At 34.9% G+C, this 17,639-nt stretch overlaps 1 protein-coding gene across 3 annotated transcripts in view; it reads left to right on the top strand.

Moving 5' to 3' along the window:
• The window catches only part of GRIA1 (glutamate ionotropic receptor AMPA type subunit 1), a 248,195-nt gene that overhangs the window by 169,574 nt on the left and 60,982 nt on the right, over window positions 1-17,639 (top strand). For all 3 annotated transcript variants that reach the window (XM_087924247.1, XM_026696642.2, XM_026696640.2), the window contains exons 6-9: window positions 4,388-4,549; window positions 7,268-7,435; window positions 11,717-11,821; window positions 13,102-13,212. In XM_087924247.1, the coding sequence (XP_087780373.1) occupies window positions 4,388-4,549; window positions 7,268-7,435; window positions 11,717-11,821; window positions 13,102-13,212 (546 nt within the window). The remainder of the gene's footprint in view (window positions 1-4,387; window positions 4,550-7,267; window positions 7,436-11,716; window positions 11,822-13,101; window positions 13,213-17,639) is intronic.

Below are 17,639 nucleotides of genomic sequence, written 5' to 3'. Positions count from 1 at the left end.
TGATCTAAGTGCTAGAGCCCACTGTAACTACATAGCCAAAAAGGCATTAAGAGTTGTTAACCTAATCTTACGTAGCTTTTTCTCTGGTAATATTACACTACTAACCAGAGCATACAAAACATTCGCTAGACCAATACTCAAATACAGCTCATCAGTCTGGAACCCACATGATGTATCTGATACTAACACAGTTGAGAAAGTCCAGAAATATTTCACAAGAAGAGTTCTCCACTCCTCTACTCGTTGCAGAATACCTTATGCCACCAGACTTGAAATTCTAGACCTAGAAAACCTAGAACTACGCCGCCTTCGGTCCGATCTAAGTATAGTATATAAAATCATACATCGCAATGGCCTACCTGTCAATTAATACTTCAGCTTCAACTCAAGGTTAATTGCACCAAACTTGATTGCAGGAAATACGACTTCAGCAACAGAGTGGTCATTGTCTGGAATACTCTACCTGACTCTATGGTTTCTTCCCCAAACCCCAAAAACTTTAACCTTAGACTGTCTACTATTGACCTCACCCCTTTCCTAAGAGGTCTGTAGAGGGCGTGCATAAGCGCACCAACATGCCTACCGTCCCTGTCCTATTGTTTCTTTTATTTTTTAAAATTTTTCTTATATGTATCCATGTATTCAGAACTGTGTTTTTACTTATACCTATTATCTTGTAAGCAGTTGAAATAGATATAATAAATAAATAGATATAATAATAATATAATAAATAGATATAATAAATTATAAATAAATAAATAAACTCTGCAGCCTTTTCCAATTGAATGATGTTATGAATGGCTTTTATCGTGGCTTTATACCCCTAAGCAATGTAGCTTGTGGTGCCATCTGAGATTCCTTCCTGCCAACATTATTTTTTCATTCTAGGACAATTATCTATCAAACTCTGAATCTGTTATAATAATCCCCCACCTCCCCCAAAAGGAAAAATAAAATTGCACAAGCAAAGCAGTATTCTAGGAGGGGAGCTAAAAGCTCAGTGTTGCAATAGTTCCAGTTCTATATGGACCACAAGTTTTGGGAAGCAGTGTGGTGGAGTTTTTCTGTGGCCCTTAACTAGGGAAGGTTTCCATGCCTTTTCTCTTTCTGTGGACTGAGATATCTTTTACATGATGATTTTCCAGTCTGCAGCTCTTTCGCTTGTCTCCCAAGGTCATTTCCACAGTACTCCCATACACACATATTGTGCCTCTTCCTTGAAACATGTCTGAAGACTTTGTCTAAAATAATGTGGCTAGATTGATATCAGGACTGATTGTAATGAACACAATTTTTTGCTTCTGGAAACAATTCCATGAATCATTTTTATATGTCCAAAAGCAAGTTCAAGGTGCTGATATTTACCTTTACAGTCTTACAATATTTATGATCTGAATATTTGAAATAAAACTTTCTATTACGGCAATGCAAACCACTCAGAAAGTTGGCTTATGAAATAAATGCCTTGTGAAATCTACCGTTCAGATCATCAAAGCAGTTGGATCATGTTGAAGCCTTCTTTTAATGTTCTTGGGTGTACAGAAAACCAGGAAATGACGTCCAACATACACACAAGTTCAGAAAAATTGAGAAAGCGCCTTGAAGAGATGCAGCTGCCTCAAGACTATAAACAATGGGTTCAGAGGGAAATTTCTAAACAGTTCAGTTAAGCACACTTTTAATATGTGAATTACTAGATATGTTAGGATGACAGTATAACTGCTACAATCCTGATTTGCATGACCAAATCTGATTGGGCATTTTAGGGGGGTTAAAGTTTCAGTTCTACCAGAGACCACTATATTGGGGAAAGTAAGCTTAATCTATACCTCCTATAACTTGAAGAAATATGTCCATTTTTTATCAGTTGACTGAGGGCATAAGAGTTTAGTTCAGATGGATATTCCTGTGTAATATTCCTTTGGAACGGTAGATTGTCTATTGAATAATTCCCAGCAATACTTTTTTTTCATTATTCAAGCAGCTGTAAGTAAAATGTGTTCTGACTAATGGGCCTGTTTTCCTTCTCATGTTGAAATTCACGTCACCATTTCACTTTTTCCTTTTTCTTTGGCAGTAAAGGCTTGAAACATATTCAACTCTACCCTGGTTGAAGGATACATAGATTGGGTTTGAGTTCTGTTCAAAACAATATAAATAATTCAGAGTGTCCCAAAACTGTGTGCAGCTCCATTAGTTCATGAATCATCAGAAATGTGAATATCTTTGAGTCTAAATGCCTCCGTTCCCTCTTCTCTCCTCTTGCCAATTTACTTCTGAAGCTAATTACTAAAACCAGGCTTGCTACTCCTCGGGGATGAAAACTGCTGTTGTTACTCTGTCTTGGCTCCATTGGCTTTTACACTTGGAATACACTCAAATCCTTGTGGAATGTGGCAGGATAAAAATGGACTATATCGAACAGATGCCTCTACACAGTGAGCCATGTCTCATTTGCTCTATTATTCCTACTTCTCCACAACCAGTTTCGTTCCACTGCATCACTTCAAAAGTTGAAAAACCCAAAGCACTGGCTTTAGAATTAGTGATATGCAGATTGGCCTAAATCAAATTTAAATCTACTTAATATTTTTTATTTATTTGTTTGTTTGTTTGGAAATGTTATATTGCTGTCTAGTCGCTCATGATGACTCAAGGCAGCTTACAGGAAATAAAAACACAATATAAATGAAATAAAAATGATAAAAAAATAAAAATAGTAAAATAATCCCTAACCCCTTCCACCCCACCCCAGTAGCTACACCCACTCATATCATCCAATTAATGGGCTCCATCCCACACTGGATTCCCCAGGCCAACTGGCAGAACCACATCTTCACAGCCTTCCAAAAGAATATCAGAATGGAGGCCACTTTATTTTCCAGAGGGATGATGCTCTAAAGGAAAGGAGCCACCATGGAGAAGGCCCTTCTTCTGGGTCCTGCAAGATATACCTCCTTAGTGGATGGGGACTCACAGCATTCCTTGCTTCCCTGTTCTAGTGGGTCAGGTGGATGTGACCAGCAAGAAATGGTCCCTTAGATAACCTGGTCCCAAGCCATAAAGGGCTTTAAAGGTGACAACCAGCACCTTGAATTGCATCCAGAAGCAAATCAGCAACCAATGCAGCTCCTGCAGGAAAGGATACTGAGGTCTGCACAAAACCATGTATGCAACTGCATTTTGCACTAACTGGAGCTTCTGGATGCCTTTCAAGGATAGCCCCAGGTACAGCACATTGCAATAGTCAAGATGGGAGGTGATAAGGGCATGAGCGACTGTGAGTAGAATTGTTGGTCCAGGAAAGGGCATAACTGGTGCACAACTCACAATTCAGCAAATACTTTCCTGGCCACGACTACTTTTCACAGAAGTCACAAGTCCAGGAGAACCTCCAGATTACACACTGGTACTGTTTGGGACAGTGACACCACATCCAAGACCAAAGGTGGCAATTTTCCATGGACCAAAGAACCCCAGACCCAGAACCACTCGGCCTTGTCAGGGTTCAGTTTCATCCCATTGTTCCAGGCACTGCGAGAGGGAGGTCACAGTATCACTTTACTCACCATAGACTGAGATATACAGCTGAGTATCATCAGTATATTGATGATGTCTTAGTCCATAGTGATGGTTGATCTCAACCAATGGCTTCATTTAAATGTTGAATAGGAGCAGAGACGAAGGCTATTGGAGAGCATGATGGATGACTCTTGGAGATGGATGTGTCCCATTGGAGAAGTCACATCCAGGGGGGAGGGGAAGAGCAGGGTCAAGGGGGAAATGTATAATGTAATTTAGTATCAGCTGCATCCAGCTTACGTCAACATGGCCACTCCTAATAAATCAATTAACTTTTCTCTGAGATGTGGCTAGAGACTTTTGATTTGAATGAAGGTAGATTTGTTGGAGCCCTGGCAACTATATTGTAGAAGATTCTGTTTGGGCAAATCACATTATTTTTGCTTGCACAAAGAACAATGGATTTTTTTAATATTTCTACTTATATTTATAATTAGAGAAATAGGCATTTTCCTCATCCATGTCATTTTCATAGCTCTCATTCTCTTATTTGCTTCTCACCCTTTTCTTTATTAGTCTGCAATTATTTCAAAACTCCTTTGGAAAGTTATGTATTTAAAATGTGTTAAATTGTTTTTAAATTCCACTATAGTTCTCTGAAAAAAACATTGTAAAAATCATTAATGATCAAAGAATTTTTCATAGTACTTGAGGTGTAGAACAACTTTTGGTCTGGGATATTTGGATTATTGCATTTTTCATCAGTATTGGTAAAAATTGTGTTATAAAAGTTTACTGATTATGTTAATATGTGTTCATTCATCACTTTTGTTATTGCTGTTGCTTTTTTTTTTGTCCTCCTTAGGGCTTTATGGATATTGACCTGGGGAAATTCAAAGAAAGTGGAGCAAATGTGACCGGATTCCAGTTGGTGAATTACACAGACACCATCCCAGCCAGGATCATGCAACAGTGGAAGAACAATGATGCCAGGGAACAACCTCGGGTGGACTGGAAGAGGCCAAAGGCAAGTGGTACTGAAAACCATTTGTTTGAGGAGGTGTTAATGCCATTTCTTGTTCCTTGTGTCAGACTAAGGGTTTAGGGCTTTCTTTTTCCATAGCAAATTACAGCGGAATTGATTTCAGTGAAGTTAAATTATAGAAAATACTGTTTTCTTTTGCTAAACAAGAGGGGACTTTCAAAATGAAGAATTCTCATTTTGAAACACACAAATACCCATACACACACATGAATTGGTATGGTAATGTGGTAGTAAGGTTTAAGTAAGATTTAACTAGGAGCAGGTTTAAGCAGGTCCTTCCTTAGAAACAGAAACCAGTGGGTGATGTTGTGCTAGTCACTGTCTCTTGGAGTTAAACTGGGAAATAAAAAAAACCTCTATTTCCCAACTGGTTCTGGACCAGCATTGTAGATTATGGTTTCTAAACTTCAGTGGAGATGCTGTTACCCTAGAGTGGACTCACTTGGGCAGATAATATACATAGGCATATACATAGACAACCAACGGTTAGTTATACATTCAGCCAGGTTTTTAAAAATCATTATTACTTATTATTGTTGTCATTGTTGTTGACTGGATTTGATATTTTTATCCACCCATCAAGTCCTTTCCAAGGACCTGTGATAGGCAGATGTTAATGTTTGACAGTGTTGAAATTATAGTCACAAGATGTAAGCTGTTCCAAGTAAAGCTGCCTTTTGCAATTGATTGGTGTAGTGTTCAAGTGGTGTTCCGTATGTTTTTTCATTTCACCCAAGGAACCTGTCACTACCTATTAATATAATTATTCATATTATATTATAATATAAATTTATCATATTTGTGTTTATATTATGTCCAAGTAAAATGATGTAGAATACGTATTTCAATCTGTAGGACCTCAAAATGTATACAAATGAAATTAATAAATAATTTGTTATTAAACTTACTGTATGTGCTGCCCCTCTCACCAAAGGCAAGAACAAGCAAAATGCAAAAGGATACAGCAATGAGTTCCCCTTTAATAATGGCTTAACACTGCATGAACACTAGCATGTCCATAACTATCCCCGCTTAGTTTCTCCAGATGTGCTTAACTTACAGAATTTCCAGACAGAATGCCCATATAATGTTGGGGACATCATATTCTTGGGAAATTCTGACAATCAAAGTGTGAGACATCTATGGGAAATTAAGGAAACATTATCTGCAACTGTTTCTCTAACATTCAGTGTTAGTGCTCAGAGAGGGAATATATCCTAGTTCTTTTGGGTTGTTCGGAAGCAATATTGCATGTAAGTAGGATTTCAGTCTTGAAGTAACTTCCATGTATTAATTAGCATTGGGATAACTAAAGGAAATTTAATGCCTTGTTCTTCTGTCTGGGGGACTCTATAGCAAATTATTTAATTAATGGAGTGCTGAATTATTGCTTTGCACTGAATTGAATAAATATATGGTGCTATGGAATCTTTTGAACAAATAATTTTTAAAACAGAGTTTATCCTCAGAACTTTGTGTAGATGTGATAGAAAGATACATACTCTGTTGCTTACCTTCTCATAGATCCTTCATTGTGAAAAACTAAGTTCTTTTTCTCACCTAACTGGGAGAATATTTTAAAAATTGGTAAGTTGTATAGTAGACTGAATATAGTAGGGAAAGAGGGAGAGGGAGGGTGGGGGATTTTTGACTCTTTCATATTAAGGCAAACTGTTTTTGTTTTTTGTTTTTTAAAGATAACCTGCACACCCAGAAACTCACTTTGTCATGATGCAAATCTTGAACACTGTTAAAGACAGAGTCCAAGGCTTTAACTTCCTATGTATAATTTTCTAAAGCCTGCAGCAGCTAGTCCTACAAATATTATAATGCACTGGATCCAGACTTATCCTGTACCCACTTTAATTAGACCCACTGAAATCAAGTTGCCATAATTATTCTGGATATCATACATTTTCATCAAACAAAAATGACTCTCAAGGTAGAACAGATTAATTAAAACATGGCTGAAAGCAAAATTAGCATAATAAGTAGGTTGTGCTTTGGAGTGTACAGTAGTGCAAACTACTTAAAGCAGCTGCAGCTTTTCCCAGGAAATTATAATTGCCGTCAATATTATTAAGCATAAAAATGTAGCTACAGAACAGCATGCAAGTCATCATTTGGCTACATCTAGCAAAATTCTATGTGGCTTCTCCTGGCTTGTCAATTCCAGCCAAATTGGTATTTTAGCTCAGATCCCAAGAAACAATATGATATAGTGAGTAAGGTGCTGGATTTTGAGCTGGGAGGCTCTGATCTTCTAGACATAGAAGTCAGCTGGATTGCCTTGGGCCAGGCATTCCCTCTCAGCCCAAATCAGTGTCAGGCTTCTGTGATAAGCTGGTTGAAAATTAAAACTCCTTCTTGCCTCGCGCAGTGACAGCTTTACTTTGAGAATTGCAGCAAGCCATGCAAAAGTAGAAGTTCCTACAAGTTCTAGGATAAAGGCTATGAATAGCAATCACAACTTCAGTTCAAAAACCTACAAAATAATGCTGCTCTTTATTTTTGAAGCACCCAGTATTACTTAACGTAATTATTTTTGTGACACATTAAGTTGACATTGATATTAACCAAATAGCAGTTTGGGGTGGCTGAAGAAATAGAAGATTTCCTGGTTCCTGTTTTGGGAGACAGAACAAGCATTTCCCAAATCAAGCCTAATAGCCAACATGCTTATTTTAATCTATTTTCTAGTACACATCTGCTCTTACATATGATGGGGTTCGGGTAATGGCCGAAGCTTTTCAGAGTCTCAGAAAACAACGGATCGATATTTCCCGTCGTGGGAATGCTGGGGATTGCCTGGCAAATCCAGCTGTTCCTTGGGGACAAGGGATTGACATCCAGAGAGCTCTACAACAGGTTAGAAAATTAAGATAAACTTTAACCCTGGGCAGATTATAACATTGTTAGAATATCTGAATTGCTATTCATTATTCATTATTTCATGGGTTGTAAAGATGTATCCTGTTGTACTATAAACAAGGATGATCACTGAATATTTATACTGAAATTGAATTTCTAAAGTAATCTTGAAAGATCACCTTATTTAGGAAAGGAAATATGACTGTGAATATTTGGGAGGAGGGGAATGCATTTTCTTTCTAAGTTTCGATCCTGAACTTATCAAGCTTGAATTAAAATGTTTCAGCAATCTAAAATAGGATTCCAGTAAGATAATTCATTATGCTTTCTTATTTTTATAAGTGGATGCTTTCTGTGTCAAAGATGCAGAAATACCATTACATAATTCTTTCTTGATTATACTGTAGCAGCATGCTTGAATGCTTCTTGTAGATAAAAGCTAGGTTTGTTAGAAATAAGTTAAGTCAACTGCCTTGTCCCTTAATTTACTATTTTCCGTTGTACAAGAAAAGAAATCCTATTAAGATTTTGCACTGAAACAGAGTTACAGAGTTATATTGCATACAATATATGCAATCCATTCAGTACTAGTATTAAAAGAAGTGGGAGTTTAGAAAATATGTACAAGTCACCCTATTGGAGGCACTTAACATTTCAGTGATAAAATGTTCAAATTCTGAAAACGTTGTGAGAAAAGAATTGTCTGTGGGCAAAATTGCATAGTTAGGTTTGCTCTTCTTGGCAGCGGGCCAACAATTTCTGGAGGGAGGGAGGAATGGGTGACATTGTCATCTCACCTCCAGCCTACTGCAAACACAGTCTTTCCTTGTGTTTTGTTGTTTTTAATTTGAAGGTAGTTTTTTTCTTAATTGAGACTGGCAACTCCATAACTAAGCAAAGTATTTATTAACCAAAACATTACATGAATGCCCCACATTGGCGACAGCAGTTCCCACACAAAAACTAAGTTAGATATCACATGTCTATGATTTGCGATTTATTTATTTATTTGTTTGTTTGTTTGTTTGTTTTTGTCAATTGCTTACAAGATAATAGGTATAAGTAAAAACATAGTTATGAATACATGGATACGTGTAAGAAAAATAAAAATATATATAAAAGAAACAATAGGACAGGGACAGTAGGCACGTTGGTGCGCTTATGCACGCCCCCTACAGACCTCTTAGGAAGGGGGTGAGGTCAATAGTAGAAAGTCTAAGGTTAAAGTTTTGGGGGTTTGGAGAAGAAACCACAGAATCAATTAGAGTATTCCAGACATTGACCACTCTGTTGCTGAAGTTGTATTTCCTGCAATCAGGTTTGGTGCTATTAACCTTCAGTTTGTATATATTGTTTGCTCTTGTGTTGTTATGGTTGAAGCTGAAGTATTAATTGACAGGTAGGACATTGCAATGTAAGGTTTTATATACTATACTTAGATCAGACCGAAGGCGGTGTAGTTCTAGATTTTCTAGGTCTAGAATTTTGAGTCTGGTCGCATAAGGTATTCTGCAACGAGTAGAGGAGTGGAGAACTCTTCTTGTGAAATATTTCTGGACTTTCTCAACTGTGTTAATATCAGATACGTAATGTGGGTTCCAGACTGATGAGCTGTATTCAAGTATTGGTCTAGCAAATGTTTGTATGTTCTAGTTAGTAATGTGATATTACCATAGAAAAAGCTACGTAGGATTAAGTTAACAACTCTTAATGCCTTTTTGGCTATGTAGTTACAGTGGGCTCTAGCACCTAGATCATTAGAGATGAGTATTCCAAGGTCCTTTACAGAACTTGGATCATCAACAAGGTGTATTTTATTTTCTGATATTTTTTTTTTGCCAATATGTAGGACAGAGCATTTATTTGTTGAGATTTGAAGTTGCCATTTGTTTGACCATTCTGATACATAGTCAAGGTCTTCTTGAAGGGTAGCAGTATTGTCTGTGGTGTTGAATAGCTTTACATCATCAGCAAAGAGAACACTGTTGGTCTTAATATGATCCAGAGGTCATTTATGTAGAGTATGAAGAGAGTTAGTCCTAAAACACTGCCTTGGGGGACACCACTGTTGACAGGTACAGAAATTGATAGGATGCTCCCAATTTTGACCATTTATTGTCTGTTTGACAGGAATGCTTCTATCCAGTTATGCAGGTGTCCAAAGATACCATAAGATTTAGTTTTAGGAGTAGTTTCTCGTGTACCATTGAATCAAAGGCTTTACAGAAGTCTATGTAGATTGTGTCTTTTTCTTTGCCCTGATCGAGTTGTGTAGTCCATATGTTTTTGCAGTGTAAGAGTTGCAGATTACATGATAATTTTTTCCTGAAACCAAATTGTTTATTAGGGAGTAGGTTGTTTGTCTCTAAGTGGAGGATTGGCTAATAATTGATTCCATGACTTTACAGGTGACGCAGCATAAAGAGATTGGTCTGTAATTTTCAACTAGGCTGTGGTCTCCCTTTTTGAAGATGGGGATGACCATGGCTTGTGACCATAGTTTTGGCAAGGAGCTGGTCCTGAAAGATTTTTCAAAGATTATGCTTAGAGGTTCAGCTATGGCAGTGGTAGCTTTTTTAAGAAGTAGGCACATATTCCATTTGGTCCAATAGATACAGATGGTTTTAGATTGCATAGTGCTTTTTCAACATTGTCTTCTGTAAAATTGACATGCATTAGATCATTGTAGTTTTCTGTGGTTCGACTAGAAAATACTGGGCATGATCCATTGCTGTTTACAAATAGTGAGCCAAAGAATGTGTTAAAGAGTTTGGATTTAATAGTGTCGTCATTGCAGTCTTTACCATTAGGTCCTTTCAGGGGTGGGATGGACCTTGAGTCTTTTAGTTTGTTGTTTACAAAATTGTAGAAAGCACGAGTGGAATTGGTGTGTAGGTTTTCTTCTTGTTTAATGTGATAATTGGTGCATTCAGTTTTTATCTGGTGGCATAAATTTTGGTATCGGCTTTTGAAGTTGGCAACGTGATCAGATTTATTTTTCTGTCAAAGTGATTTCTTTTTGGATTGAACCTTCCTTATTGTTTTGGGTAATTTGTTTTTTCTGGTTTGGGGAGTTGTTAATGGTACATATAGTTTGATGACTCTTTTGACTTCAAGTAAAAATATGTTGTAATGGTCTTCTACAGTATTATGTCCAGAGAATAGAAATTGCTAATCAAGGGATGAGAGAGCATTGTTTATAAGATCATAGTTGCCTTTTTTTGAAGTTATAATTGGGGATTCCGTCATTGTGATGATTTTTGTGCGAACGTATGTTGAGACAAAAGTCAATCATGTTGTGGTCACTGTTGGAAAAGGGTTCTTTAATTTGTATTTCCTGCCAGTTTCCCGGTTTACTTTGTTTGTTGTAAGCCAGATGGATCAGAAATGGTGATCACAGAACACTGCAACCATCAAAAATATGCAATAGTTGCAAATAGTGATCATGTGATTGCTGGGATGTGGTGATGGTCTTAAGTGCAAGGATTGGTTGTAAATCAATTTTTTCAACACCATTGTAACTCTGAATAGTTGCTAAACAAATGACTATAAAGTCAGGTCTAGGTGTAATTTATAAATTCTTTATAGTTTAGATTATGAGGATGATGATTTTGTTAGTAACACAATTAGTAACATAATATCAAGTCCAGATATGTGAGAAAAATTCTCCATTAATTACCTTTTCCAAACCAGTGGCTAAATTCCATCTATTGTCTTTTCCACATTTAGTATAAAATCATCTTAGCCTTTTGGAAAACTGTTAGCAAGTGTACTTTGTTTGTTCTTTATCCCAACTGTGTTAACTGGAAAAGTGTAATGAAGGCAGTCTTGATTCCCAGAAAGAAGGGAGTGCATTCCGGAGGAGCAAGAGACAAAACAGTTTAGATAGTTTGTGTGAGAGAAAGAGGGTGGAGAGAGCTCCTCCTAATAGTTCTTAGAGTATATGTGTTATACGATGCAAGTAGTCTGCTTTAGTTTGGCAAGATTTCTGTCTATAGGTGAGGAACCATAAAGGTGTCTGCTTAGAAGAATCGCAGTGTGTCTTTCCTGGGTTTGGGAACCTTGACAAAAAGTCTGAGCTGGAAAGTTGAAATTACTGTCACCCAAATCAGCTTATGTTCTCGGTGCAGATGAATTGAAAAGAAAACATCTGAAGAAAACTCTTGATATGTATTGATGCATATATCATTTGATCTGATTTAAGAAATTTGGAAAGATATTTGGGACAAGAATTTTGTATCAGTTGTCATCTTTTACCTGTTCCTCCTCTTTTTATAGGTGCGCTTTGAAGGACTGACAGGGACTGTCCAGTTTAACGAGAAAGGACATCGAACTAATTACACTCTTCATGTTATTGAAATGAAACATGATGGGATCAGAAAGGTAAAGCTGGTTAGGTTGGGAATGGAACTTGTTTCTGAAAATATTGGTTCCCTGGTGCAACTTTCATCATGAGCTAAAACATTTGTGTAAATAAGGCATAAAATGGATTTATCTCTGACATTTATTCTGTAGTATAGGATTTGAAGCCTTTTTTTTCATGAATTTTTGTAGAAGTAAATTTGGGGTCTCTTCAACTTTTAGAAAGCATAATATGAAGATTATTCACAGAGTAGTTTCTTTTCTTCTCTAAAACCTCATGGAATCACATATCATGAGGTATCAGGAAATTTAGGTGAGAGAAAAAGGCACTTTGTGAAGAGTCAAATCAAATCAAACTTTATTATTGCAATGAGAGATTAACGTACTTTGTGAAGGGTGCTTTTATAAGCAAATCTGTCTTTCTTAACATTAAATAAAGTTGAAAAAAATGTCTGAGCCTCTATCAACATTTTAAGTAATCCCTACCCAACTTCACTCTGGTAGGTATTTCTACAGATTAATCTTTAATCCTTAGGAAAAGATTCTGGAATGAAAACTAAAAAATAGAACATAGTGGATTTTAAGATTTGCCCATCTCTATTACTTTTTTTAATTGATAACTATGTCCTATTTATTGTTGTGGTATATTTTAATTCTGTAAACCCCAAATTCATCTGTCTATATTATTTTAATATTTAATATGAATTTAAATATAAGATTTTCTCTCAAAATATTTTAAAAAGTAAATGTATTAATCACTTAAGTACTGTGAATTGACATCCAGAAAATTGAAATGTGATAACTGAACATTTGTCAAAAAATGCAAATCAGTACTTTTCATACAGGTATTAACAATAGATTAATTCCCAGATGATTTCCTATTGCCAGTAAAACTCATCTACTCTCTGAATTAAAAAGCTACAGAGTCATTGTAAAATTTTAAGGACAATTTGTGCATGCTGATATGCAAAAAGGAGAAGGTGAAAAATATGAATATCAGATATATCTCAAAAAATATTAATAATATAAAAGATTCATATATGCTTTCATTAGTCTAATGTTATACACCTAAATACATGCACAAAGTACTTATGTCTTACACTTTTCTTTTATCTTCAAGACGGCTGGACAAAATCAATAATGCCACAAATTTTGAAATGTAAATAAATTTTCGTGTTTGAAAGATAGTGGATTTATTTTGTACAATGTTTACTGTAAAGTTTCCTCACAAATATGGAATCTCAGGATATAGAACATTGAGTTTTGCCAAAGATATACTATATTCTATTGATCATTTCTAGATTGGTTATTGGAACGAAGATGAAAAATTTGTTCCAACCATCACAGATCAGCAAGGTTCAAATGAAACAACAACTCTGCAGAACAGGACCTATATTGTCACAACTATTCTTGTAAGTATTTTGACACTGAGACTTTTATCTCATTAAACCCCATCCTAATTTTATGTTTTCCTTCATTTAGAATTGTGTACTATTTCAAAAGCAAAATATTTAAAGCAAGAGCATTTTAAGGCTTGCCACATAGTTGAAATTATCAATTTTTATATGATGGAAATGAAACTGAATAATTCATCAGATATCAATTTAGTACAATGTCTCTCAACCTTGGCAGCTTGAAGATATGTGGACTTCAATTCCCAGAATTCCCCAGCCAGCATGGAAGTCAAAGTGATTTACTGTTTAAGATATTGTACTAGAACTAAGGAAATCTAGATTCAAGTCCACCTTTTCAAGAAAAATTACTTGATGGCTTTGAATCCAACTTCTCTCTCTTGACACTTCCCTTGATACTTGTGGGAATAATGACAAAGTTTCCCCATCAAACTCCAGAGACAAAAATTAGGATATAAAGCTAATAAATAAATGAATTCCAATAATAAGCTGTTGAAAAAAAATAGACAATGTAAACACTGCATCTTTTCTTACCATTGCAATGTGTTTCATTAACATGTTTGATACCTTTATTTTTTATTTTCTTTTTACTGCCTTACACATGTATTTTTAATGGAGAAAACTGACCCTGAGAAGATGCTGCAACTTTGATGTGGAGAAATTTTTAAAAATATATTTAAAAAGTCCCTAAACTTAGAGAACAAATTTAATTTGTAATAATAAATTCCCCAATTTAACATTTTCAAGCTGGATAAACATCTGACAAAACAGAAGTAAAATGAAATTTAGTCAGCCTTAAAAGCTTGGAAAATCTATCATGCTATTCTGTAATTATTTGGGATTCCTCGTAAACATTCCATAAACAGATGTTTTATGCATCTGATTGGCTAGAAATCCAACTCTCTGCAAATATTCACATATTTGAGTAATATGACATTTGGATAAGATGGCTATGGATATTTCTGACAGCAGCTGTTGTGATTCCTGAGGCTGAAAATAAATGTGATGTGATTAAAGCTGGACATGAGACTTCTGTTTCAGTTAGATTTGGGTGTTAACATATAAATTAGGTTATTATTTTCTGAAAAAAATCTGTGACTTCCCTGAATGACATTTTATATCTACAAATGTGTCCAGTATTGATGTTTTAGGGTAAAATAAGAAATGCCTCTTTTCAGAGGTTTTCCATATGGAAGCAGGTTAAGAAAGCATGTAGTTTAGAATTCATTTTCTGTTTCTCCTTTAATTGTATAATCTAGAGAGTACCTAAAATAATTTTCCTTCAATACTAGGAAATAAATTTGTCCTCCATCTTTTGTATGCTGATGATGCAGTTATTATTTTTACAAGTTTAAGGTGTAATCTCCAAGTGCTTAATATCAAGGGATAAGAAAGAAAACCTGGCCATCTACTCTAAAAAAAGGAATTTGTTTAATAAAAAGGCATGCAAATTATCATAAGTGAGTGATTAAAAGTGATTAAAAGTAAACTTACTTTTTCATTTATAATTGTAAGAAACAAATTAAAGATAACTTGAGCTGGCAGTAATCAAGGTATAGAGACTCCATTTCTGTTGCCCTATCAATATCTTTCCATATCCATGTAGTCATTACATAGTTCAAAAGAATGTAGGCATTAAAATTAAACAGTTTGTGAATAAATATATATTAATATAAAATACAGCAAATCTATTATATTTTGAATCCAAAACAGTTCAGTTAACTAAAGGTATACTTATTACAAAAAGATACAGATGGTACCTATTCACTAAGTAAAGATGACCACAAGTACATGAAAAGGCATGCATAATGTATAATTCAAAATTTGGAAAATTCCAAAGTCCCATCTTTAATTGATAGTTGCATCTTTTTCAAAGGTATCTTCAGAATTGAAGCACCTCATAGAAATTTATAGAACAGCATACTGAGTTTTTGAAAATGTTTTCCAGATAAGGATCTATGCAAAAAATAAAATCTTGAGAATTCTGTTTTCTTTTAGTGTTGATCCTAGCCTAAAAAATTAATTTTAATAACTCCCATCTGCCAAATATATATTCTTTATATATCTTACTTGTATTTAGTGTTACAGTTTGAGAAATGTTTGGAGTAAGAATATCTAAATAATTGATAAATTCAGTATCTATATAAAAATGATAATCACTTAATGCATGAATAAACTAAATTTTATCTACAGAAATCATTTCCAATTTGCATTGGTTAATAGAATATCCTACAATTTCAGCAAAAGCATTAATCAAATTCAGCAAAGCTAGAATTAAATTACTGTACAAAACTCAGAGATAAACAATAAGATATCATCAGCAGAGAATACCAATTGGTATTCTAATTAATTATACAAAAATCACAGAGAGCATAATTTTGTCTAATAGTACAAGCTAGGAGTTCTAAACTAAGATCCAAAGGAAAAGTGGAGATCTGTCTAGTAATTTTAGAGGATTTAAACGATTTAAAAATGCCATTTATCATCATTTTATTGATAATAAATTTTATTATAATTTACTATAAGCAATTCACATGGATGCACAAGAATTTAGTGTAGTGATTAAGGCACCAGCTACAAAACCAGGAGACTGTGAGTTCTAGTCCTGCCATAGGCACAAAGTCACTTTCAACAATAGGAAAAAGGCAATGGAAAACCATTTCCAAAAAACCTTGCCAAGAAAACTGCAGGGACCCCAGGAGTCAACAGTGACTTGAAGGCACACATATGCACACAGAGAGAGACACACACATAGACACATACACATGTACTACAAAATTGCAATGTTGTCTTTATTTTTATTTAAATCCACCAATTTTTTCAATTTTTTTATTTGAAATGTGTCTAGCTTTAATAATGCCCCCTTCATTATTTTGAATATATTATTTCTTGAATTTTAGATTAATTAATAAATTGGATTGAAAATCAACACATAACATATGATTATTAGCAGGTCGTGGTGTAATGGTAATGAACCCTTCATTAAATGAAGATGATTACCTTCCATTCTCAAAGATACTATTAAATTAAAATATGTTTTATTAATGGACCTATCAATTAAAAGTCATAGACCAGTGCTTTCTCGGAAAACTTTTAAGGTTTCCCATCCACTAGCTGGGGAATTTTGGAAATTGGAGTCCGCACATAAAGTTGCTGAAATCAAAAAACACTATTTTAGATGACTTGCCAGTTTTTGCTTTGTTGCTTTCCATTGCTATGTTTTCTATTGCTTACAGCTGTTGCTGTAAGACGACTGGGGATTTAACTCTTATCCGTTAACAAATAAATATACTTATGAATTGTTTAGTCTTCAAATAATTTTCCATAGCCTGCTAAACTCTTTGATTAATTAATATGTAATTTTATTTTGCTTTGTTGTTTCTTATGCTTGTTGAGAGAATTGGACTATTGGTTTAAGTTACAATTATTGAAGTAATAATATGACTGAGGTTTGTAAACCAATTGCTTTTGCATGATAGTGCACCCATGGAATCTTCTTTATGGAATTCATTGATGATGGTATTGGTAATAGTGGAAATGGTAGAGCTCCAGACAGCAGCTGTTCCCCACCCCCCAAAGCTATTCATAAATCCTACTGAGAACATACCACTTTTGTCTTAATAATTTTAAACAGGACCATCAATGTGCTTAGGCACAGTCTAAATTTCAGATACTTTCCTCAAAACTATTTATTATTTATCTACTTATTTATTTCCATTTTGTATATAGGTTAAATAAATGGACCAGCCATTTTAAAGTTTTATTTTAAATAAATCTATCCATTCTAAAGGAGTGTGCATGCTCTTTCTCCATTACTAGAATTAATATTCTATTCTGTCTTATTGTCTTATCTACACTGTCTTTGGTATGTATTCCAAAGCTTCCTATCTTTTCTATCCCTCTATAGAAAAATGACAGCTTGATCAGCAAATCTAAGATAGAAGCCTTCAGCATAATTCTGGCTTGTCATACTTATATGTTCATATAGAATCACAGATCCTCATGAAGCAATTCTCTGTACTATCTCCCATGTAATGTCAAAATCTTCTCTCCAATTTTAAGAGGAAAACAAAAAGGCTGCATAAACATTTTTACTGGGGAAAGTATAATGTCAATCTCTCATGTGACCTAAAAGGATGTATTCATTTGCCTGCCTACAGGCTAACACAAATGATATATCTCTTTTTCATCTGTTACATAAAAAGTGAGCATCATGGTTTATGATTAGGCTACCTTTTGCTCATCAGCTTGAATGACAAGTACTGAGATGTGCATGCCATCATTTATGTCTATGGAGATTCTCAGTCATCCAGGTCATGCTTGTCCCAAAGGTGCTTTTTTTCCAAGAGGCCTCTTGAAAAACAGCACCCTTGGGACAGGCCACCATTTAAGGATTCCAACACATTAAAACTCATTGTAGGACTGGA

This window comes from Pseudonaja textilis, chromosome 2 (genome assembly GCF_049901715.1).
Source record: "Pseudonaja textilis isolate UNSWEBS1 chromosome 2, rPseTex1.2, whole genome shotgun sequence".
NCBI lineage: Eukaryota > Metazoa > Chordata > Lepidosauria > Squamata > Elapidae > Pseudonaja > Pseudonaja textilis.
The sequence above is the reverse complement of the archived record's forward strand: the minus strand, read 5'-3'. Positions and strand labels throughout refer to the sequence as shown.